Source organism: Lagenorhynchus albirostris, chromosome 1 (assembly GCF_949774975.1).
Source record: "Lagenorhynchus albirostris chromosome 1, mLagAlb1.1, whole genome shotgun sequence".
Classification (NCBI taxonomy): domain Eukaryota; kingdom Metazoa; phylum Chordata; class Mammalia; order Artiodactyla; family Delphinidae; genus Lagenorhynchus; species Lagenorhynchus albirostris.
The window spans coordinates 131,981,645-132,005,466 of record NC_083095.1 but is presented as its reverse complement, the minus strand read 5'-3'; the positions used below and the strand labels follow the sequence as shown (position 1 = coordinate 132,005,466).

The following is a 23,822-nucleotide window of genomic DNA, read 5'->3' as shown; positions in this document are numbered from 1 at the left end:
GAAAATCCTTCCTTGGGGAGCAAGTTGCCTTTGGACTAAGACTTATCTGGGCAGATCTGGGGGGTGTCCCCAGTGACTGGGTTCATTTGCATAGGGACCAAGGGGATCCTGGGAGGAGGTCACCTTCACCCTGAGGAAAAAAGGAGCCAGGCAGGACCACCTACCCCAGTGTCACAGTCCCTATCGGAAAAAGGATGAGCTGGGCCAAAATAAGAATAGTGATTTTTTTTCGGTAATTTGTCAAGAAACCTAAACTTTTGGAGTCTCAGGGAGGACTGAGAATGAGGGCAAGATTGCTTTGTACTGAAGGTATGGGGAGGGGTGGGCAGGGCAGGAGAAAATAACAAATGGAGTCTTTTGTGCGGCTCTGTAAGCTTTCTCCTGTGCCTGTCTTTCCTGGGCCTGGTGTGCAGGGTCCACCTGCCAAGGTGGCATGTGTGCTGTGACTACTTGGACCAGACACAGATGTTGCTCCAAGGGGACTCAACACTGACTGACACATGGCCTGGTTCAATCAAACTCCTTTCTCAAGAACCTGAACTGAGTTAAGTAAAGCAAAGAGCTGGTTAGTGGTGGATGCTTGAGATAAAAGGAGTTGAGAGACTGAACTGAACAAGCTGGGAGACTTAGGGAAATCACTTAATTTTCCGTGTGAGGCTGACATGGGATTCTCAGCCCAGGGCTTTTCCCACCATTTCATGGGATTCCCAACCCAGGGCTTTTCCCATCATTTCATCTTAACCAAATTACCCCTTCCCAGTGCACTGCACCCCACAGTTTGCCAGATTCTCACGGGATTTCGCCCACAGCCTTAAGTGAGGCTGGTAGACCAGGGGTCATTGCCAGTGGCCTGATCTTCAGGTTTATGGTGCTGGAGAAGACCACAGAGGTGGCTGAAGATGGGGGATCTGAGGCCCAGAGAAAGGGAGGGACTTGCCCAAGGTCACCCACAGGTAAAACCTGAGCTTAGGATTCCTAATCCTCCAGCCCAGTGTTCTTTCCAACTCTGCACACGGTTCAATGGTCGTGTTGTCCTTCTGAGCTGCCCTGTTCTATCCGAACAGTCCTGGCTATGTGGGTGAGGCAGGAGAAGAGACCCTGCACAGGGTATAAGAGACACAGCCCTGAGTCCCTCCCCAACCACTTCCCAGCTCGGGCTTCTGAGCCTTGCGTTCCTTATCTCAAAAGGGGCTATAGTGGTGTCTGCCTCCTGAGGTTGTCGTGAGAACAGCCTGGGATGGTGTGTGTCCAGGACCTGCCCAGGGAGGGGCAGGACAGAACCGTTGCAGTCTACCTCCAGGCTGCTGTGGGGGGCAAAGTCTCCATGTCCAGTTTCCCCTCCTTTGGCTCTGACCAGAGGGGAGCCCTAAGCCAGCCCAAGTGAGTTAAAGATTGGCCAGGTGTGCGTGAGAAGGCTCAGGCCAGTTCCTGACCACAGGGAGCCAGACAGGGCAGTGACCCTGAGTGACCCCTGGGCCTGAAATTCCCCAGGGAGCTGAGTCTTGGATTGACGAAGTATGGCAATGTCTGTTTGTTGCTTGTTGGGGTCTTTACGTGTGCCACTAGGGTGCTTCGATGGAATTTTCCACTAGTGAGGGGCTCTGAAGGGTAGGACCGTGTCCCCGACAGACTGGAGCTCCCAGAACAAGGGTTCGTCTCCTTCCTCAGACAGGGCTGTGTTTCCTGAGATTCCGGGGGATGAGCTGCATCCCCCTCATCAGACTGGGACTTTTAGAGCAGGTTCATTTCCCCCTCAGACTGGAGCCCCCCGGTAGGTAGGCCTGTGTCTCCCCGCTCCGCTTGTGACGTGCAGGACAGGGCCACGTCGGGCTCACCTTCAGGTTCCCAGGAGAGGACTATCTTCCCCTTCAGACTGGAGTTCCCTAGGGCAGAGCTGAGCCTCCTTTGTCTGACAGGTGAGCTGAGTTTCCTCAAGGGGTTCCTTGAGGAGTTTGCTTTGGGTTTGAGGACGGTCAAGTGGAGCTTAGGTGAGGTGCTTCCTCCCTCCAGGACTTTAGCACAGAATCCGGCCGATTTGATTCTTAAATTGATTATTTTCTTCAAAGCCACAGACAGCCGTGATTATTTCCAGAATGTTGAGGCAATTCTGCCATTGGATGAACACTTTGAAAATGAGGTCTGGCTCATTTTCATCTCATTTCAGAAAATCATGATTTGTAGGACAGATAAGGCCGAATCTTGATTAGTAATAGAGAAGGCAAAAACAAACTGACGGGGCTTCCCTGGTGGCACAGTGGTTAAGAATCCGCCTGCCAATGCAGGGGACACGGGTTCGAGCCCTTGTCCCAGAAGATCCCACATGCCACAGGGCAACTAAGCCCGTGCATCGCAACTACTGAGCCGGCGCTCTAGAGCCCGCGAGCCACAACTACTGAAGCCCGCGTGCCACAACTACTGAAGCCCGTGTGCCTAGAGCCCATGCTCTGCAACAAGAGAAGTCACCACAATGAGAAGTCCGCACACAACAACAAAGAGTAGCCCTGGCTCGCCGCAACTAAAAATAGCCTGTGTGCAGCAATGAAGACCCAACGCAGCCAAAAATAAAAAAAGAAACAAATAATAAAGTTCCCTTTAAAAAAACAAAAATGGGGCTTCCCTGGTGACGCAGTGGTTGAGAGACCGCCTGCCGATGCAGGGGACACGGGTTCGTGCCCAGGTCCGGGAGGATCCCACATGCCACGGAGCGGCTGGGCCCATGAGCCGTGGCCGCTGAGCTTGCGCGTCTGGAGCCTGTGCTCCGCAACGGGAGAGGCCACAACAGTGAGAGGCCCGCGTATCGAGGAAAAAAAAAAAAAAAAAGGCAATAGGAAAATAGGATTCACTTTGCAGAGATCCGCTCTACTGCCCATGTGGCTGGATGAGGCGATTCCAGAAAACAGGGCATCAGGATAGATGTGCAGGTACAGCCATTCTTTCTGTGTCATTCTCTTCTATCTCCTTCTGGGACCCTCCCTGAGAATTCCTCCATCATTTTCCTTCCTTTATCCCCAACCCCCAGGGTGGGTACTTTGGAGTCACACTATACCCAGTTGATCCCTCCAGGCATAAAGGTATGTCCTTGGAAAGAGCCTTGGGCTGGAGGGACAATAAGGAAGCAGTGGTCAGTTCAGGTGTGTGTGGGAAGGGACAAAGCCCAAATCTCAGCGTCCTCAAGCTCTGTTTCTCTGTATCCATTTTTTTTCAGTGGTGAAGGGCCTTGCTCATGCATATAAAACATAATGAACAGGTCTTCCATTTTGCGAAGACCAAAGCAAACTTATTATGCACTTAGAATCGAGGGCTCTTATGAGATAAACTAATTCAACTCTTTGCCTCCATTTTTCAAGTGGAAACACTATATTTTAGGGAGCTTCGGAGCAGAAAAGGGGCCTCTGGCACTATGGAAGTGAGCACAGTGACTGCTCCAACCCCCAGGGCTATGTGAAGAGAGGGTAAGGCCTGGGCCTTTTTTCCCTAATGTTTTGCCAATATTTTATTGGATTACTTGCCTTTTGTGTTTTTAATTGATAGACTTTAGTTTTGGAGCAGTTGTAGTTTATAGAAAAATGAGCAGAAGGTACCGAGAGTGCACATGTACCTGCTCTCCCTGCTCCCAGTTTTCCCTGTTATTAACATCTTGCATTAGTAGCTAATTATTTTACAATTGATGAACCAGTATTGATAAACTTTTATTAACTAGAGTCCATAGTTTACATTAGGGTTCACTCTTCGTGTTGTACATTCTTTTTTTTTTTTTTGCGGTACACGGGCCTCTCACTGTTGTGGCCTCTCCCGTTGCAGAGCACAGGCTCCGGACGCGCAGGCTCAGCGGCCATGGCTCACGGGCCCAGCCGCTCCACGGCATGTGGGATCTTCCCAGACCGGTGCATGAACCCACGTCCCCTGCATCGGCAGGCGGACTCTCAACCACCGCGCCACCAGGGAAGCCCATGTTGTACATTCTTTGGTTTTGACAAATGTATAATGCTGTGTACCCACCATTACAGTATCATACAGAATCGTTTCACTGCCCTAAAAACTCTCTGTTTTCCACGTGTTCATCTCCCCCTCCTCCCACCCACCCCCTCACCCCTGAAATCCTGGCAACCACTGATGGTCTCCATAGTTTTGCCTTTTCCAGGATGTCATATAGTTGGATTCATAAAATAGGTAACCTTTTCAGATTGGCTTCTTTCACTTAGCAATATGCATTTAAAGTTCCTCCATGTCTTTTCGTGGTTTTGATGCTTGTTTTTTATTGTACACAATGTTTTATTGTGTTACTTGCCTTTAAAAATTGTGGTAAGGTTGGAAGGACCTAGAGTCTGTCATACAGAGTGAAGTAAGTCAGAAAGAGAAAGATGTATACCGTTTGCTAACACATATATATGGAATCTAAGAAAAAAAAAATGTCATGAAGAACCTAGGGGTAAGACAGGAATAAAGACACAGACCTACTAGAGAATGGACTTGAGGATATGGGGAGGGGGAAGGGTAAGCTGTGACAAAGTGAGAGAGTGGCATGGACATATATACACTACCAAACGTAAAATAGATAGCTAGTGGGAAGCAGCCGCATAGCACAGGGAGATCAGCTCGGTGTTTTGTGACCACCTAGAGGGGTGGGATAGGGAGGGTGGGAGGGAGGGAGACGCAAGAGGGAATAGATATGGGAACATATGTATATGTATAACTGATTCACTTTGTTATAAAGCAGAAACTAACACGCCATTGTAAAGCAATTATACTCCAATAAAGATGTACAAAAAAAAAAAATTGTAGTAAGGGACTTCCCTGGCAGTCCAGTGGTTAAGACTCCATGCTGCCAATGAAGGGGGCGCAGGTTCGATTCCTGGTCAGGGAACTAAGATCCCATATGCTGTGTGGTGGGGCCAAAAGATAAAAAAAAAATTTGTGGTAAAATATACATAAAATTTACCATTTTAACCACTTTTAAGTGTGTAATTCAGTGGCATTAAATATATTCACAATGCTGTGCCACTATCACTACTATTCATTTCTAGAACTTTTTCATTGTCCCAAACAGAAACCCTGCACTCATTAAACAATAACTCTCTATTCTTCCCTCCCCACCCCACCTGCCTCAGCCCTGGTAACCTCTATAATACTTTCTTTCTCTGTAAATTTGCCTAATCTAGATACCTCATGTAAGTGGAATCATACAATATTTGTCCTTTTGTACCTGGTTTATTTCACTTGGTATAATGTTTTCAAAGTTTACCCGTGTTGTAGAATGCATCAGAATGCCATTCCTTTTTATGGCTGAATAATATTCCATTGTATGTCTAGGCTACATTTTATGTATCCATATATCTGTTGTTGGACACTGGTTGTTTCCACCTTTTGATTATTGAGAATAATGTTGCTATGAACATTCCTGCGCCAGTTTTTGTTTGAACACCTGTTTTCAATTCTTTTGGGTAGACACCTAGGAGTGAACTTGTTGGGTTATACGTAATTATATGCTACACTTTTTTTTTTTTTTTTTGTGGTACGCCGGCCTCTCACTGTTGTAGCCTCTCCCATTGCGGAGCACAGCCTCCGGACGCGCAGGCTCAGCGGCCATGGCTCACGGGCCCAGCCGCTCCGCGGCACGTGGGATCTTCCCGGATCGGGGCACGAACCCGTGTCCCCTGCATCGGCAGGCGGACTCTCAACCACTGCGCCACCAGGCAAGCCCCTATATGCTTAACTTTTTGAGGAACTACCAAAGCATTTTCCACAGGGACGGTACCATTTTATATTCCCACTTGTAATGCACAAGGGTCACAATTTTTCCATGTCCTCACCAACACATTAATGTCCATTTTTTAAATTGAGATATAATTGACGTATAACATTATATTAGCGTCAGGTGTAAAACATAATAATTCAATACTTGTATATATTGCAAAATGATCACCACAATAAATCTAGTTAACATCGGCCACCACGCAGTTACAATTTTTTTCTTGTGATGAGAACTTTTAAGATTTACTCTCTTAACAAGTTTCAAATATTCAGTATAATATTGTTAACACTAGTCACCATGCTGTATATTACATTCCCATTACTTATTTATTTTATATCTGGAAGTTTGTACTTTTTAACACCCTTGACCCATTTTGCACCCCCTGCCCTCACCCAGAACCTCTGGCAACCACCAATTTGTTCTCTATACCCATGAGCTTGGTCTTTTTGTTTGTTCGGGGGTGTTGGGGGTTTTTGTTTGTTTGTTTTTGGATTTCACATATAAGTGAGTTGATATGGTATTTGGCTTTCTCCGCCTGACTTATTTCACTTAGCAGAATGCCCTCAAGATTCATTCATGTTGTAAATTGCAAGACTTCCTTTTTTATGGCTGAATTATAAATATATATAATCATAATATATATATCCCATATTTTCTTTATTCATTCATCCGTTGATGGACCGTTGGATGGATGGATAATAGCCGTTCTGACAGATGTGAGGTGATATCTCATTGTGGCTTTGATTTGTATTTCCCTGATGATTGGTGGTATTGAGCACCTTTCATTTATCTGTTGGCTATCTGTATGTCTTCTTTGGAAAAATGTCTATTCAGTTTTTCTGCCCATTTTTAAATTGGACTGTTTGGGGGTTTTGCTACTGCATTGTGTGAGTTTTTATATATTTTGGATATTAACCAAAATATCAGATATATGATTTGCAAATATTTCCTCCTATTCTGTCAGTTGCCTTTTTATTTTGTTGATGGTTTCCTTTACTATGCAAAAGGTTTTTAGTTTGATGTAGTCCTGTTTGTTTATCTTTGCTTTTGCTGCCTTTGCCTTTGGTATCAAACCCAAAAAATCATCACCAAGATCGATGTCAAGAAGCTTACCACTTGTGTTTCCTTTTAGGAGTTTTATGGTTTCAGGCCTTATGGACAAATCTTTGATCCATTTTGAATTAATTTTTGTGTATTGTGTGAGATAGTGGTCCAGTTTCATTCGTTTGCATGTGGCTGTCCAGCATTCCCAACACCAGTTGTTGAAGAGGCTATTCTTTCCCCATTGGATATTTGTGGCTCCTTTGTAATAAATTGATTGACCATATATGCATGGATTTATTTCTGGGCTCTCTATTCTGTTCCATTGATCCATGTGTCTGTTTTTATGCCAATACCATACTCTTTTGATTACTATATCTTTGTAATACAGTTTGAAATCAGGGATCATGATGCCTCCAGCTGTATTCTTCCTTCTCAAGATTGCTTTGGTCATTCAGGATGTTTTTTATGCTTCCATGCAAATTTTAGGATTGTTTGTTCTATAGCTGTGAAAAATGCCATTGGAATTTTGATAGGGATTGTCTTGAATCTGTAGATTGCTTTTGACAGTATGGACATTTTACAATATTAATTCTTCCAATCCATGAGCACAGAATATCTTTCCATTTATTTGTCTTCTTCAATTTCTTTCACCAGTGTCATATAGTTTTCAGTGTATGGGTCTTTTACCTCCTTAGTTAAATTTATTTGCAGATATTTTATTCTTTTTGAAGCAATGAGATTGTTTTCTTAATTTCTCTTTCCAATAGTTTGTTATCAATGTATAGAAATACAACAGATATTTATATATTGATTTTGTATCCTGAAATTTTACTGAATTTGTTTATAATTTCTAACAATTTTTTTTTTTTTTTTTTTGCAGTACGCGGGCCTCTCACTGTTGTGGCCTCTCCCGTTGCGGAGCACAGGCTCCGGATGCGCAGGCCCAGCGGCCATGGCTCACGGGCCCAGCTGCTACACGGCATGTGGGATCTTCCTGGACCAGGGCACGAACCCGTGTCCCCTGCATTGGCAGGTGGACTCTCAACCACTGCGTCACCAGGGAAGCCCTCTAACAAATTTTTTAGTGGAGTCTAGGGTTTTCTATATATATCATGTCATCTGCAAATAGGACAGTTTTACTTCTTCCTTTCCAATTTGGATGCTTTTTTATTTCTTTTTCTTGCCTAAATGCTCTAGCTAGGACTTCCAATACTATGTTGAATAAAAGTGGTGATAGTGGGCATCCTTGTCTTGTTCCTGATCTTAGAAGAAAGCTTTTAGCTTTCACCACTGAGTATGATGTTAACTGTGAGCTTATCATATATGGCCTTTATTATGTTGAGGTACATCCCCTCTATATCCACTTTGTTGGGAGGGTTTTTGTTTTTATCATAAATGGATGTTGAATTTTGTCAAATGCTTTTTCTGCATCTATTGAGGTGATCATATGATCACAGTCTAGCGGGTTTTTTGTTTTTCGTTTTTGGCTACACCACGCAGCTTGCGGGATCTTAGTTCCCCAATCAGGGATAGAACGTGGGCCCCCTACAGTGGAAGCGCGGAGTCCTAACCACTGGACCGCCAGGGAATTCCCAAATAGCTCTCTAGTTTTTAATTTTTATTTATTTATTTATTTATCGTTGCGGTTCGTGGACTTCTCACTGCGGTAGCTTCTCTTGTTGCGGAGAACCGGATCTAGGCACGCGGGCTTCAGTAGTTGTGGCGCTCGGGCTTAGTTGTTCCGCGGCACGTGGGATCTTCTTGGACCAGGGCTCGAGCCCATGTCTCCTGCATTGGCAGGCAGATTCTTAACCTCTGCGCCACCAGGGAAGTCTCTAGTTTTTAATTTTTATTGTAGCCATTCTAGTAGGTGTGAAATGGTACCTCATCATGTTTTTGATTTGCATGTCCCTAATAACTAATAATGTTGAGTGTTTTTTCATGTACTTGTCCATTTGCATATCTTCTTTAGAGAACTGTTTATCCAAGTCTTTTGCCCATTTCTGTTTGTCTTTTTTCCTTTTAGTTTTGTTAAGATATGATTGACATACAGCATGATATAAGTTTAATGTGTACAGCATAATGATTTGACTTACAAACATCATGAAATGATTATCACAGTAAGTTTAGTGAACATCTATCATCTTGTATAGATACAAAAAAATTAAAGAAATAGAAAAAAGTTTTCTTGTGATGAGAACTTTTAGGATTTACTCTCTTAACAACTTTCATATATAATGTAGAGCAGTGTTAATTATATTAATCACATTGTACATTACATTCTTAGTACTTATTTATTTATCTTATAACTGGAAATTTGTGGCTTTTGACCACCTTCATTCAAATTCCCCTGCCCTCCCCCTATCTCTGGTAACCACAAATCTAATCTCTTTTTCTATGAGTTTGTTTGTTTGTTTTTTTGAAGTATAACTGACCTACAAAACTATGTTAGTTCCTGATGCCCAACATAGTGATTCGATATTTCTATACATTACAAAACGATCACCACTTTTTTGCCCATTTTAAAAATTGGGTTGTTTGTTTTTTTTGTTGTTGATTTGTAGGAGTTCCTTATATATTTTGGATATTAATCCTTTACAGATATGTGAATTGCAAATATTTTCTCCCATTCTGTGGCTTATCTTTTCACTCTTTTTTTTTTTTTTTTTGCGGTACGCGGGTCTCTCACTGTTGTGGCCTCTCCCGTTGCGGAGCACAGGCTCCGGACGCACAGGCTTAGCAGCCATGGCTCACGGGCCCAGCCACAACAAGGCATGTGGGATCTTCCCGGACCAGGGCACGAACCCGTGTCCCCTGCATTGGCAGGTGGACTGTCAACCACTGTGCCAACAGGGAAGCCCTCTTTTCACTCTTTTGATAGTCCCCTTTTGATGGGACCTGCGCTTTTTGCAGGTAACCCAAGCATTTCTGGGGGGCTTATCTTCCCCTAGCTATGGATGAACAAATCAGAACACTGTGAGAGGTCAGATGTTCTCTACCTTTTGAGGATAGGGCATGAGGGATCCCCCTTCACCCATCTGCGTTTGGCCTACAAGGCTGGGTCCCTTCCTCTCTGTTCCCTTCAAGTGTTCCAAGTTGTGAATCATACAGGAAAGAAGTAAGAATAGTGAACTGAGCCTAGTCTCAGGACTCAAGAAAACAGGGCTTACTGACACATACTACAACACGGATGAACTTTAAAAACATCATGCTAAGTGAAGAAGCCAGTCACAAAAGACCATTTATTGTATAATTGCATTTATATGAAATGCCCAGAGTAGGCAAATCTGTACACACAGAAAGTAGATTAGTAGTTTTCTAGTGCTAGCAGGGTAGGGAAGGTGGGTTAGGGGGAGATGGGGAGTGACTGCTGAGGGGTATGGGTTTCTTTACTGGGTGATGAGAAGGTTCTAAGATTGATTGTGGTGTGATAGCACAACTCTGTGATATACTAAAAGCCATTGGATTGTATACTTTAAGGAGGTGAATTATATGGTTTATGAATTATATCTCTATAAAGCTGTTAGTTAAAAAAAAAAGAAAAGAAAAGAAACAAAGTTTCCTCAGTGACCTCCACCCTTCCCTCTGCCTCAGAATGCTGGTAACTTCTTCACTTGATGGGGAAGCGCAGCCGTGCCTGGATATGCTCGCAGGGGGCAGGCTTCATGGTCAGCCCGTAGGTAGGGGTTAGGTCCACTTTCACACCTGGTGGCACACTGAACTCCAGCTGCTGAAGCAAGATGGCCAGGAAGAGGAAGATCTCCCACTTGGCCAGGACCTCCCCTATGCACCGGCGCTTGCCCATGCCGAAGAGCATCATTTTCTCACTCAAGGTCTTGCTGATGGTGGTGTCATGGGCAGTGAGGAATCTCTCCGGCCGGAACTCAGATGGGTCCCCCCACAGCTTCCTGCGAGATGAACAGAGGAAGTGGTATCTCTGGGCTGGGGAGGCCCTTTGGGAAAGGCCTGGGTGGGGGACATCTGTGTTAGAATAGATCTAGCGCAATGAAAGGAGAGTGGGGAAAGGGGCCAAACTGTATTTTGATGTTTATTTCTTTTACATAGCTCTCTCTAAAATCACCAGCCTTGAAAATAGTGCTTTGTAATATTATTTATTTATTTATTTATTTATTATTATTATTTTTGCTGTACGCGGGCCTCTCACTATTGTGGCCTCTCCCATTGCGGAGCACAGGCTCCAGACGCGCAGGCTCAGCGGCCATGGCTCACGGGCCCAGCCGCTCCACGGCATGTGGGATCTTCCTGGACCGGGACACGAACCCGTGTACCCTACATCGGCAGGCGGACTCTCAACCACTGCGCCACCAGGGAAGCCCGGCCAGTTTTTTATTAATGGATATATATTTGTGTGTGTGTGTGTGTGTGTGTGTGTGGTAAGCGGACCTCTCACTGTTGTGGCCTCTCCCGTTGCGGAGCACAGGCTCCGGACGCGCAGGCTCAGCGGCCATGGCTCATGGGCCCAGCCGCTCCGCGGCATGTGGGATCTTCCCGGACCGGGACACGAGCCCGTGTCCCCTGCATCAGCAGGCAGACTCTCAACCACTGCACCACCAGGGAAGCCCTAATATTAATTTTTTATTTTAAAGAAATAATACTTTAACTAAAAGAAATTAAAAGAAGGAACACATGTCCATCTCTATCCTACTCAATATACAAGGGGAATCAACCGTCCATCCTGGTTTATGCTTATTGTTTTGGAGTAATTATTTACAGCATCCTTTTTCACACACAGAAGTGCCCTAGTTTGGATGGTAAATTATATGATCCTCCTACCTGTAAAGTGAGATTTTCCAAAGAGGTCCCTAAGCCATTCACATCAGAATCGCCTGAGATACTCCACCTTACCTACCGAAGAGGAATCTCGGGGGACTGGGCACCGAAATCTAAAACCAACTTCCTGGTCAATGCACTAAAGTTTGAGAAACATGGACCTAAATTTTGTCCCTTAGAGCAGGCTGCAGAGCCATCGAGGCACCATTCCCTTATTGTATAACCAGTTCCTAGGGGGACAAACAGCCTTCCTGACTGCTGAACTTCACACATTTTTCAGTGGGGGATATGTACTCACGGGTCATGATTGACCTGCCACTGGTTTATGAAGACACAGCGTTCCTTGGGGATGTAGAAGCCGTTCAGTGTTGTGTCCCTTATTGTGCTAAGGAGGGAAGAGGGCTCTGTCAGGCTCACGGGCTGGAAAACTGGGATGTGTCTCTGGGAGGTTGTTTTTTTTCTTTTTAACAATTAAAAAAAAGTTGACTATAGTTAATTTACAATGTTGTGTTAGTTTCAGAGGTACAGCAAAGTGATTCAGCCATATATATACCTATATATTCTTTTTCAGGTTTTTTCCATTATAGGTTATTACAAGATATCGAATATAGTTCCCTTTACTATACAGTAGGTTTTTGTTGTTTATCTATTTTATATATAGTAGTTGTGTATATATTAATCCCAAACTCCTGATTTATATCCCCCCCCCCGCAGAGGTTCTTGCTCCTTCACCCCACTCCAATAGCCTGTCCACCATGGTTTCTATACCGTACACTAGGAGGGAATAGCAGGGGCAAGGAAGGGTTGAAATTATTCTTCCCCTTTCTCAGATCCTATTCTTCAACAAAGTTTACTAAACTTTTCTCTGTACTCAGCTGTGCCCTTGGCCATTCTCTGGAGCCGAGAAACAGGCAGTCTGGGCCAGTCCTGGGGAGTCCCCAGCTTGGCTGAGGCATCAGGCCTCTTCCTCTGGGCATAACTAGACCAAAATATGGGCTGAAGTAAGTGTTCATTAACTCTCTTGACATTGTTAAAATCCCAGGACCTAATCAAGGACCAATGGCTGTAAGTCCTACAAAATATCAGAATGAAGTTATGCCAGCTGGATGAATCAAGAAAGGCTTCTAGGGGAGGGGAAGTTTGTGTCAGGATAAGGTAGGATAGGATTCTGGTAGCCAGAGAAGACTGTAGACCTTCCAAGCAGAAGGTCCAACATAAGCAAAATTGGAGGCTGGCTGGTTCATGCTTGTAAGGGATGGTGAGGCCAGCCTGGCGGGGTTGAGAGTACCTGTAGGGAGGGAATGTGAGCAGAGGTGAATGAGAGCTGAGGTCAGAAGTGTGGTTTTTCTCCTGAGAGCTGGGTACTTTGATCATGTTTGGACTGGATGGGGGCAGAGTAGAGGCCAAGGTCTGTGAGGAATCTGGTGTCATGGCCAGGAAGGAGATGCTGAGGTCTGACCAGGGCCAGGGCTGAGAAGCTGGGGAGAAAACATGGCAATGATTTCAGAGGTGGGAGGGCAGAATAGGCAGGCCTCACCTGTGGGGGATGGTGAAGGGGACGAAGGAGGAGTGTCGGAAGGTCTCCAGGATGAAGGCCTCCAAATAAGGCAGCTGGGATCTGTCAGAGAGCCGGGGCCGCCGCTCCCTGCCAATCACTGTGTCTGCAGAACACAGAGGACGGACAAGGCTTAGGGGTTGTCCTGACTGCTCCATGGCATCTGCATCCCCAATCACACCAGGTGTCACTCTATGTGGTACTATGTCTGTTTACAGGTCTGAGACCCACTGACCCCCCAGTATCCTCTAGGCAAGGGTGGGCACCATTGTATGCCCAGGGCTTGTACTTAGTAGGTACATAACAGCTATATGTAGATTGAACAGATGACCTGGGACCCCAAGGCTTCTCTCCACCAGAGGGTTAGGGGACTCTACATACCCAGCTCCTCCTGGATCTTCCTCTGTATCTCAGGATTTGTCACAAGGTACAGAAGGCTCCAGGAGATGGCTGTTGTGATCGGATCAAGCCCTGGGCAGCATGGGGCAAGGTGAGGAAGAAAGGAAGACAGGAACAAGAAGGCAGCATTTACCAAGCACCCACCATGTATGTAGCAAATATTGTCTTTCTCTGTCTCCTTTTCCCCCAAAGCCCCTCACCCTGAATTTTCTAAGGGCAGAGGTGGAGTCACCTCAGCACAAACTTGAGTCACTGCTTTCATGATTAGTTGCTGGAATTACAAGGGCCTAGACTTACAGCCCAGAGAAGCCTTTATTGTTTAGTTGGGGAAACTGAGGCCCAGAGGAGGAGAGGGACTTGGCTGAGTTTTCACTGGGAGTTGGTGGTACAGCCTGGGCTCAAACCTTGAGCCTGGGCCTGGTCTCTGTGTCCTGCACCATCTGACATGTAGTTGGTGAGTTATCTGATGGACCCCGGGGCTGGGCAAGGCTGTGTGTGAACAGCAGGCACTGAGGGATGGAGGGGCAGGGGTCTGGCTCCTACCGGCTCCAAAGATGTCGTTGACAAGGCTGACAGTCTTCTTCTGGAGCATGAGGCCCCCACTAGCTCTGGAGTTATCCTCGTAGTGCTTGAACAGGGCACCTACGATGTCCTGGACTCTGTTCTGAGGGGGCACAAGCTTAGGAGCACCCCAGCATTTCTGGGGTGGAAGTCTAGACCTTGCCCCATCCCATCTGGCACTGCCAGCTGGCCTCTGGGCAGTGGGTTGAGCTCACGACAGGAGCTGGTAGCAGCCCCAGGTAGGACTTAAAGTATCATTTCATGCCCCATTGACTCTTCCCCCCAATAACCCCAGGGGTCCAATTTCAGAGAAGGAGGTTGGAGTGAGTACAGGGAAGTAAGGTGACACCCGAGCTGGGAATTAGTCTCTGTCTGGGTTCAGTTTCCAGCAGAACAAAAGCCTTCTCATGATAACAGCACCCCACATTACAGGGCTCTGCCAGGGCCCCATTCATGACCTTATCTCTCTGGGGCTTTGAGCAGCCCTGAGAGGGAGGCTATAGGCATGAAGAAACTGAGGCCAGAGAGGGAGAGGGCTTGGCTCCAGGTCACACAGGTGATCTGAGATGTCCCAGAGCCTTCCTAGGCCTTGGCTGCACACCAGGTGTGTGGGTACCTTGGAGCTGGGCAAGAGGGGCCACACAGACTCTTGGGTGCCCTCACACTTCCCGTACCCTGGGCTTACCTTGTCAAAGTCCTGATAGCACTCCTGGACCATTTTCTGCAGGAACTGCAGGAACCTCTGGTTGAAGCTCTTGTACTTTTGCAGAGCAGGGTTGGGCAGGTATTTAAGGATGGGGAAGAAGTCCACGGGGCTCCCGGAGGAGGCAGTCTCCACGAAATCATGGGTGTTCGTCACAAGGCTGACCATCTCCTCACTGCTCTGGGGGAAGTGCTGCCCGAAGCATATGGCACCAATGACCTTGGCCACGGACACCACCACGTGGTCATAGGGGTCAAAGCGCCCAGGTCCTGCCATCAGCTCCTGGAACTTGCTGATGAGGGCCTCAGCCTCCTTGTGCACATGCATCTCCAGGTAGCAGGAGGATGAGGAAGCCGGGTCTGAGGCAACGGAGAAGGATTTGAGAGCATTCTGGGCCAGGCGTCGCCGGGCAGCCCACACTGGTCCAGAGTCTGGGTTGAAGGTCATACTCTGGCCATCAGCGACTAAGGTGAAGCTGTAGAGGTCAGGCCGGCCCTTGAAATCATCACCCTGCCGCACCAGGGCCTGCCGGATGGTGTCCAGGCCGCTGAGCACCAGCACGGGTGTGCAGCCAATGCGGATCTGCAGCACGTCTCCATAGCGCTGGCTCAGCCGCGACAGGGCCAAGTGTGGGCTCTTCCCCAAGGTCAGCACGTGCCCGATCAGGGGCCAGCTCCAGGGCCCTGGTGGACTCTTCAGGCCTTTAGGGACCCAAGGCTGCCAGGCCCTGACCACCCAGAATACCAGGCAGAAGGTGGCAGAGGCCAGGAGAAGCTCTGTGGCTGAGAAAGGAGTGGCCTGGGACAATGCCATTTGTACCAACTACAGGGGAAGAGAACGGAGGAGCCAGACTGAGGGACGAGATAGAGCCACTCATTCATTCATTTACTCAGTCAATAAGCACTTGTACATGTTCTGTGCTTGGCTCCCAGCTGGACACCAGAAAGACTAAGTTGCATTCACTAAATTACATGGATTCTTCATCCCAGGAGCTCACCCATGGTGTATCACAGAATCTGAGCGCTGGAAAAGAGCCCTGAGATTCCCAACTTGAGCGTCTGAAATCCCAGCCCTGGCCATCCCCTCTGCCCATCACCTGTTACCAATTCTGAGGCTGAAGTGATCACTTCAAAACGGAGCACTCTTGTGGACCCCAGTGCAGGGTGTATCCTGGGCATTGTACCGCGGGGACCCTTCCTGCTGATACCTCCTCATACCCTCGGAACAGGGAGCTGCTCCCCGCTAGCAACACTGATGGGATCAAGGTCCCAGGGCTGACGCAAATGGCTTCTGATGCCCCCTTCCCCAGGGCATTCTTTATCAAGACCAACCAGGACACCTCCTCCAAGGACAAGTCCCCATTCTCTCAGTCTTTTTTTTTTTTGGCTGTGCGGCACAGCATGTGGGAATCTTAGTTCCCAAACCAGTGATCAAACCTGTGCCCCCTGCAGTGGAGGCGTGGAGTCCTAACCACTGGACCACCAGGGAAGTCCAAACCCCCGCCCCATCCTCTCACAGTCTGGAAGGCTGAGGTTGGGCTGCACCCAGGGCCAGGGCTGCCCTCATGCCAGGTGGGGTGCCCTACCCACCTCTTCAATCCAGTCACACTAAGGGTCCTTAGAGGTGGCCCAGTCCAAGCTTCTCATTTAAAAATGGGGAAACCAAAGTCTGGAGCTGCGCAGCAAGAACTAGAACTCAGGACTTCCCTGGTGGCACAGTGGTTAAGAATCCACCTGCCATTTCAGGGGACACGGGTTTGAGCCCTGGTCCAGAAAGATCTCACATGCCGCAGAGCAACTAAGCCCATGCGCCACAACTACTGAGCCTGAGCTCTAGAGCTCGTGAGCCATAACTACTGAGCCCACATGCAACTACTGAAGCCCGAGTGCCTAGAGCCTGTGCTCCGCAACAAGAGAAGGCCCCGCTCGCCGCAACTAGAGAAAGCCCACGTGCAGCAATGAAGACCCAATGCAACAAAAAAAAAAAAACCATAACTCAGACCTCCTACACCTAACCCAGTGTTCCCCCCATCCCTCCATCTCCACGGGTTCCCAGGATTTTTGATGGGGAATCCCAAGCGCTAAGACATGAGCCCAAGAAAGGTACCTGTAGAGGCAGGTGCTTGAGATCAGCAGGATTGTGGAAGCTGATACAGAGCTTCTGGCTCTGGGTGAGTGGTCTTTCATAACTACCACCCCAATCAGATTGGCCTTGCTGTCCTGGTCACCTGATATCAAAGTCACCAAAAAAAGTTGAAAGGATCAGCTCTTGGCCTTGGGCCATGATCCCTCAGCTCCACCTACCTCCCAGGGCCCAGGGGCAGCTCTTCTGGGGATAGGTACTATGTCCCTGGGGAGGAATGTCCAACTCCTTTCAGGGTCCAGAGTCTGGAGGTAATGCTTATTTCTCTCAAGGGCAAGGCAGGGTGCTGGGAGTGAAAGTTCTCTGGGCTAGTCCAACCTACTTTCCCATTGCACCCACGAGGAGGGACCCTGCCTGGGGGCACTCAGTCCAGGCTGATCAGCGGGGGAGACTCACTGCTCCTCTCCAGAAAGGTGCCCTGTAATACCCCTCCAACAAACCTGTGAAACCAGATAAGAAATAGGTACGTTCTGACCGCCTCTGAATTTCAGCCCTGGTCCTTAATCTGGAAACAAGACATGATGAGGATCCTATATTGTAAAGAGAGGCCCCCTCAGCCTCCTCCCTCTTGGTGAGAGATGGTAAAAGTGAATGAAGAAAATTCATGTTGTGGGGGCATAGCAACCGGCTTGGAATCTTCAAAGTGGTCAATGTCATTAAGAAAGAAAGAAAGAAAAAAAAGACAAGGGCCTTTCCTAGAGCAAAGAGACTAAAGAGACCACCAAATGCCAAAAATGTGTGAACACTGGGGCTTCCCTGGTGGTGCAGTGATTGAGAGTCTGCCTGCTGATGCAGGGGACACGGGTTCGTGCCCCAGTCCGGGAAGATCCCACGTGCCGCGGAGCGGCTAGGCCCGTGAGCCATGGCCATTGAGCCTGCGCGTCGGGAGCCTGTGCTCCGCAACGGGAGAGGCCACAGCAGTGAGAGGCCCGCAAACCGCAAAAAAAAAAAAAAAAAAAAAAAAATGTGTGAACGTTGATTGGGCCCTGGATTTAAAAAACTTTTTTTAAAGCTAAAAAAGACATTTTTGGGACAACTGAAGCTACATAAACAAGGACTCGAGATTAGATGATATTATGGGATTAATGTTAATTTTTTTCGATATGAGCCTAGCATCATGATTATGTAGGAGAATATTTCAGGAAATATTCTTAGGAAATTAATGTTCTTAGGAGATGAATGCTGTAGTGCTTAGGGGGTGAAATATCATGATTTCTGCAACTTACTTTTAAATGGTTCTGTTTAAAAAAATGTACATCTATCTGCGTATCTCTATAGAGAGGAGAGAGAGAGAGTAGATATGACAGATGTCAGCTATCTAAGAACCTACGTGAAGGTACGTGGGTGTCCGTTGTATGAAAGGGAGCTTTGAAGTGGAGGGCTGGCTGTTGTTTGGTAAGGAGTCCCATGGTGCTTCTCTCCTCCCTCATCTCACAAAGCCAAGTGAAGGAGCTCCAGGAGACCCAAACCTTAAGAGTGGGATAGCTGCAGGAAGGGAACTCCTCAGCTGTGAGTCCAGATGGGTTGGACCATGGTGAGGGAGACTGTGGCATTCGTGTATTTATCACAAACTTTACAACGCCCTATGCTTATGGGCCGGCGTTGTTATAAGAGCTTTATATCTGTTAACAAAAAAACATTCTCAGTAATCCTATGGGATGGAAATTAATACTATTCTCATATTACAATATGAGGGGTAACGGAGGCACAAAAAGTTATGTAATTTGTTGTAGGTCACATAGCAATGTGTTAGAGTTGGGCTCAAACCTTCAGAAGATTGTGCTCCAGACCACTATGTGCACCTGCTTGACATGTGTCCCTGGATCTGGGGGAAATGTGTGGACATATGGAGGCAGAGCAGAGTAGCCTGTCATGGCAGGGGCAGCAGAGGGCAGCCTGCACAGCCCAAGTTGGGTGCCTTACTAGGATGTGAGTCTCCGAAGGGCCAGTGGACATGCTGAAGGGAACTGGACTTGAACTGCATGGATAAGACCTGGCTACAGAGGGGTGAGAAGCCCCGCAATGACGGGCTATAGGGGGTACCCTGCGGGAACTAGCTGAGGGGTGTGCAAGAGGGCAGCCAGAGCCCAGCAGCTATGTTAGGAACTGTGTGATGTGGAGGACACAATGGGGCTCAAAGGTACTCGATGAAAAGCTGGCAGTGGAATGTCTGCTACATACAAGGGCATTCGGAGCTAAGAGGCAAGATAAACAGCACCAGCCAAATAAAAAGAGATTGGTTCCTGGAACTCTTCCCTGGTGGCACAGTGGTTAAGAATCCACCTGCCAATGCAGGGGACATGGGTTCGAGCCCTGGTCCGAGAAGATCCCACATGCCGTGGAGCAACTAAGCCCGTGCACCACAACTACTGAGCCTGCGCTCTACAGCCCGCGAGCCAGCTACTGAAGCCCATGTGCCACAACTACTGAAGCCCGTGTGCCTAGAGGCCGTGCTCTGCAACAAGTGAAGCCACCGCAATGAGTAGCCCGCACACCATAACGAAAAGTAGCCCCTGCTCGCTGCAACTAGAGAAAGCCCGCGCGCAGCAACGAAGACTCAAAACGCAGCCAAAAATAAATAAATAAATTTCTAAAATACTTAAAAAAACAAACAAACAAAAAAAAAGGGCAAGGCTGGGGAATCTGACAAATCTGTCTGAAGACTGTGGCTGAGAGGAAAGGAAAGATGTTTTCTCTCTGTACCTTCACTGGGTTCAGCTCACTCTATAAAAAAGGTCAAGGTTTGAAGTTAGAGTAGGTTTTGTAGAAAACTGACTATTTCTCTCTGTCTCTCTTCCCTCCTGTCTTTTCCTTTCTCTCTCCCTCTCTGTCTCTCTCTCTCTCTAATTATCTAAAGTCATACTTTATTCAGATTTTCTTAGTTTTTGCCTAACGTCCTTTGTCCTTTCTTGTTCCAGGGTCCCAACAAGGAGGACACCACATTACATTGAGTCACCATATCTCTTTAGGTTCCCCTTGGTTGAGACATTTCTCAGACTCTTTTTTCAGGAGAACTGGTCAGGTATTTTGTAGAATGTCCCACTATTGTGATTTGCCTGATGTGTTTCTCATGGTAAGACTGGGGTTATGGGTTATTGGTAGGAAGACCACAGGAGTAAAGTGCTATTTTCATCATATCATATCAAGGGTACATACTATCAACTTGACAGGAAGGTTGATGTTGATGTTGGTCAGCTGACTGCAGTAGTGTTTTTCAGGTTTCTCCATGGGAACATTACTCTTTTCCCCTTTCTGTACTGTGCTCTTTGGAAGGGAGTCAGGTACACAGCCCACACCAACAAATGGAGAGTTCTTCTCCCCTCCTTGAGGACAGTCTCTGTGTAAATTATTTGGACTTCTGCATAAGAGATGATTTATCTTTTTATTTTAAATATTTTCTTAAAACTTTTTATTAAATTACAAGATACATATAGAAAAGTGCAGATAATCTGTACAGCTCAATGAATTTTTTACAGATTTAACAAAAGTCTTGTAATCAGTCCTCAGATCAAAAGACAGAATGTTACCGGCACCCTAGAAACCCCTCGCGCTCCCCTAAGGATAACAATGACCCCAACTTCTAATAGCATAAATTAGTTTTGTTAGTTTTTGTTTTTCATGTAAATTAAATCATGCTGTGTACTTTTTTTGGCATGGAACTTTAAAAATTTAATAGATTTCATTTTTATAGCAGTTTTAGGTTTACAGAAAAATGGAATGAAAGTACAGAGAGCTCCCATATGCCTCCTCCCCCAATCAGTTTCCCCTGTTATTAACATCTTGCATTAGTGTGATACATTTATTACAATTGGTGAATGAATATTAATACAATATTATCAACTAAAGTCCATAGTTTACATTAAGATGAACTCTTTGTGTTATGCAGTTCTATGAATTTTCTTTCACTTTTAAAAATTGTGGTAAAATATAAAACATAAAATTTACTGTTTCAAACATTTTTTTTTTTTTTTTTTTTTTTTGCGGTACGTGGGCCTCTCACTGTTGTGGCCTCTCCCGTTGCGGAGCACACAGGCTCAGCGGCCATGGCTCACGGGCCCAGCCGCTCTGCGGCATGTGGGATCTTCCCAGACCAGGGCACGAACCCGTGTCCCCTGCATCAGCAGGTGGACTCTCAACTACTGCGCCACCAGGGAAGCCCCCATTGGATTGTTTTTAATCTTTAGATTTCAGCCATCCTTGAGTGTCTGTTGACTACTTCCCTTTTTAAAACCCCTCAATGTTCCCCATAGATTTCAAGATAAAAACTGAACTCCTTTGCTTGGCACCCAAAGGCTTCCGCGGCAGCTCTTGCTTAACTTCCCTGGCCTTGTTGCCACCACATCCCACTTGCCCCGCCTCCATTGTCTTTCTCCATATATTGATCCCTTTACTGGAAACCTGCACCCCATCCTGTGTTCCCTGGCCAGCTCCTGCTCATCATTTTATACGCTGCTCAGCTGTCACCATGCTAGCTGGGTCTGAACCCCTCCTCTGAGATCCCACAGGCCCCAAACTGCCCTCCTCGACAGCCCCCATCATGCTGTTTCCCCCATGGACTGTGAGATCCTTGAAGGTCAAGGCAACCTCTGCTTTTCTTCAGATTTCTAGTCTCTAGCACGGGGACTGACACACAGCATGTATTTAGAAAAAGATTTGTTGAATCAATTAGCGTTCACAAGTGAGAGTGCTAGCCTGTGTTAAGAGTTTCGTGAAGACTGCTTTCAGCATTTTCCTGCATTGGTTTTATAGAAATGACAAGTAATAATCCTTACAGTTGAAATTTATTGAGTACCCACTCTGCCCCAAGATCTGTGCTGTATGTTTAACACTGGCCGTCTCTGTGAGCTTCATAGCAGCACTATGAGATGGGTACTATTATTGGCCTCATTTTACAGTTGATGAAATGAAAGCCTAAAGATGTTAAGTAATTTTCCCCAGAGCCAGAATACGGGGAAAAAGCAGTTCAGTGGGCACGGGGCAGGGGAGAGGGCAAATCAGGAAGCTATCATGAGAGAAGGCACATTGAGAGTTGACTATCCGGGGGGAGCCCAGGGAGAGGCAGGGTGTGGCTACGGTTAGGGTGAGGGTCACTCAACAAGTTTATCTAGTGCACATTCACCAGCCTGGCCAGTGGTCAGAACACAGTAAATGGCAGCCTTTTCCCTGCTTCTGTGGGGCAAGTCCTCCTCTGTGCCCCTCATCATTCCATTCTCACCTCTCTTGTGGATCTAGCCACAAAGAGCTGTAGTTTGGGGCTGAATCATCATCTAAACTAAACCCTAAATCAGACTGTGGGTCCCTCGAAGACAGAGGCTGAGTCCCATTCATCTCTGTGCCCAGACCTGGCAGAGAGGAAGGACCATGGTGGACACAGGTGCTGTGGGAAGCACAGGCAAATAATTAAAGCTGGGGCGGGTGTGTGTCTCACAATCTATTATATAAGGACCGGGAGATTCAGTCCTGGACATCCAGTCACCCGCTACTGCATGTGTCCACCCAGAGGGCCCCTGCCCCTGCCTCCTCAACATGTCCAAATGGATGATGTCACCTCCCTGCCCAAACACCTTCCCTCTGGGTCGTCACCCTAGCTAGAAACCTGGGAATCCGCAAAGACTCCTTCTCTTATTCACCTCCCACCAAACTCTCAAGATTCTACCACCTAAATACCTCTTGAGTCTGACCGATTTCTCCATCACTGTGGCGCTGCCTGGAGAAGATTCTAAGCTCTGCTTCCCACCTGGACTTTTGCAGGAACCTCCTATCTGGTATCACTGTCTCTAGGGCAGTGTTGCCCAGTAGAACTTCCTGTGATGATGGAAATATTCTAAGTCTGTGCTATCCAATAAGGTAGCCACCAGTCACATGTGGGTACCGAGCATTTGAAAAGGCTGGTACAACAGAAATACTGAATTTTTAATTCTATTTAATTTTAAATGTAAGTACCTGCATGTGGCTAGTGGCTACTGTATTGAATGGCACAGTTCTAGGCTCCCTCCCTCCCATCCCTCCAATCTGGGCTCCACAGTGCCGCCCAGCTGAACTTCCTGAAATTGCAAATCTGAGCAATCCATATCCCTTTGTAAAATCCCTTAGTACTAATTTCTTAAGACATTCAAAAACCAAACCAAACTCCTTAGCTCAGCATGTGAGCCAGTTCCTACTCCCTTCTCTCACTTTGTTTCCCATGACTCCCTCCCTCTCATGCATCTTTCCCACCAGTCAGAAGGAACTCTTAGAATTCTTCTAGTTTTCTGCCTCTGTGCATTCAGACGTGTTGTTCCCTCTGCTTGGAACACCCTACCCTCCTCTCAATCACCTCTTCCCCATCCAACAAACACTCTCATGGAAATGCATTGCTTCCAGGTTAGAGATGCTTACTTATATTGCAGTACTATGATGCATATATGACAAAGCATTCTCATCTCTCCATTAAAACAAAGCCTCCAAAACTCTGCTCCAGGTCCACCTCCTCTGGGGTGTGTCCTGACCCCCTACTCTGGTTTAGATCCTCCTCCTTTGGGCGTAGCTCTCCCGTGGCACAAACACCACGGTGGCATATTGCTTTGGTTTCCTTTGCCCTCTCTAGACCGCGAACAACTTGAGGCAAACTATGTTCTTATTTACTCAGTTTTTAGTACAGTACCTGTCACATAGTGGACGTTCAGCCATATTCTTTGAGCATAAATTATGTTGCCAGCCACTGTTCTCAGAGGAGACTTAGAGCAGTGAATAAGGCAGACCTTGCCTTTGTGGAGGAGACGGACAACAAGCAAGCAAACAGATGAATGAAATCATTGCAGACCCAGGTTGTGCTGAAAATCCTCTTTGTCCTCCACATCCACTCCCCCCTTCTCCACCCCACTCTAGGCACTGAG

General features: G+C 46.9%; 1 protein-coding gene across 1 annotated transcript; it reads right to left on the bottom strand.

The window, feature by feature from the left end:
- Positions 1–10,406: 10,406 nt before the first annotated feature.
- On the bottom strand, positions 10,407–15,618 carry LOC132531970 (cytochrome P450 1A2). Its single transcript, XM_060170097.1, has 6 exons — positions 14,788–15,618; positions 14,085–14,205; positions 13,524–13,613; positions 13,125–13,248; positions 11,886–11,972; positions 10,407–10,704 (listed from the first exon to the last, which is right to left on the bottom strand). Exons 1-6 carry the CDS (start codon positions 15,616–15,618, stop codon positions 10,407–10,409), a joined length of 1,551 nt encoding a protein of 516 aa, XP_060026080.1.
- Between the last annotated feature and the right edge of the window lie 8,204 nt (positions 15,619–23,822).

Bases quoted from the DNA above. Each gene is read 5' to 3' on its own strand.
- LOC132531970 (XM_060170097.1), bottom strand. From the start codon at position 15,618: ATGGCATTGTCCCAGGCCACTCCTTTCTCAGCCACAGAGCTTCTCCTG. The intron at 14,206-14,787 runs GTAAGCCCAGGG...GTGCCCCCTCAG, and splicing joins GCTATCAGGACTTTGACAAG to AACAGAGTCCAGGACATCGT. The intron at 13,249-13,523 runs GTATGTAGAGTC...TGTGTTCTGCAG, and splicing joins GAAGATCCAGGAGGAGCTGG to ACACAGTGATTGGCAGGGAG.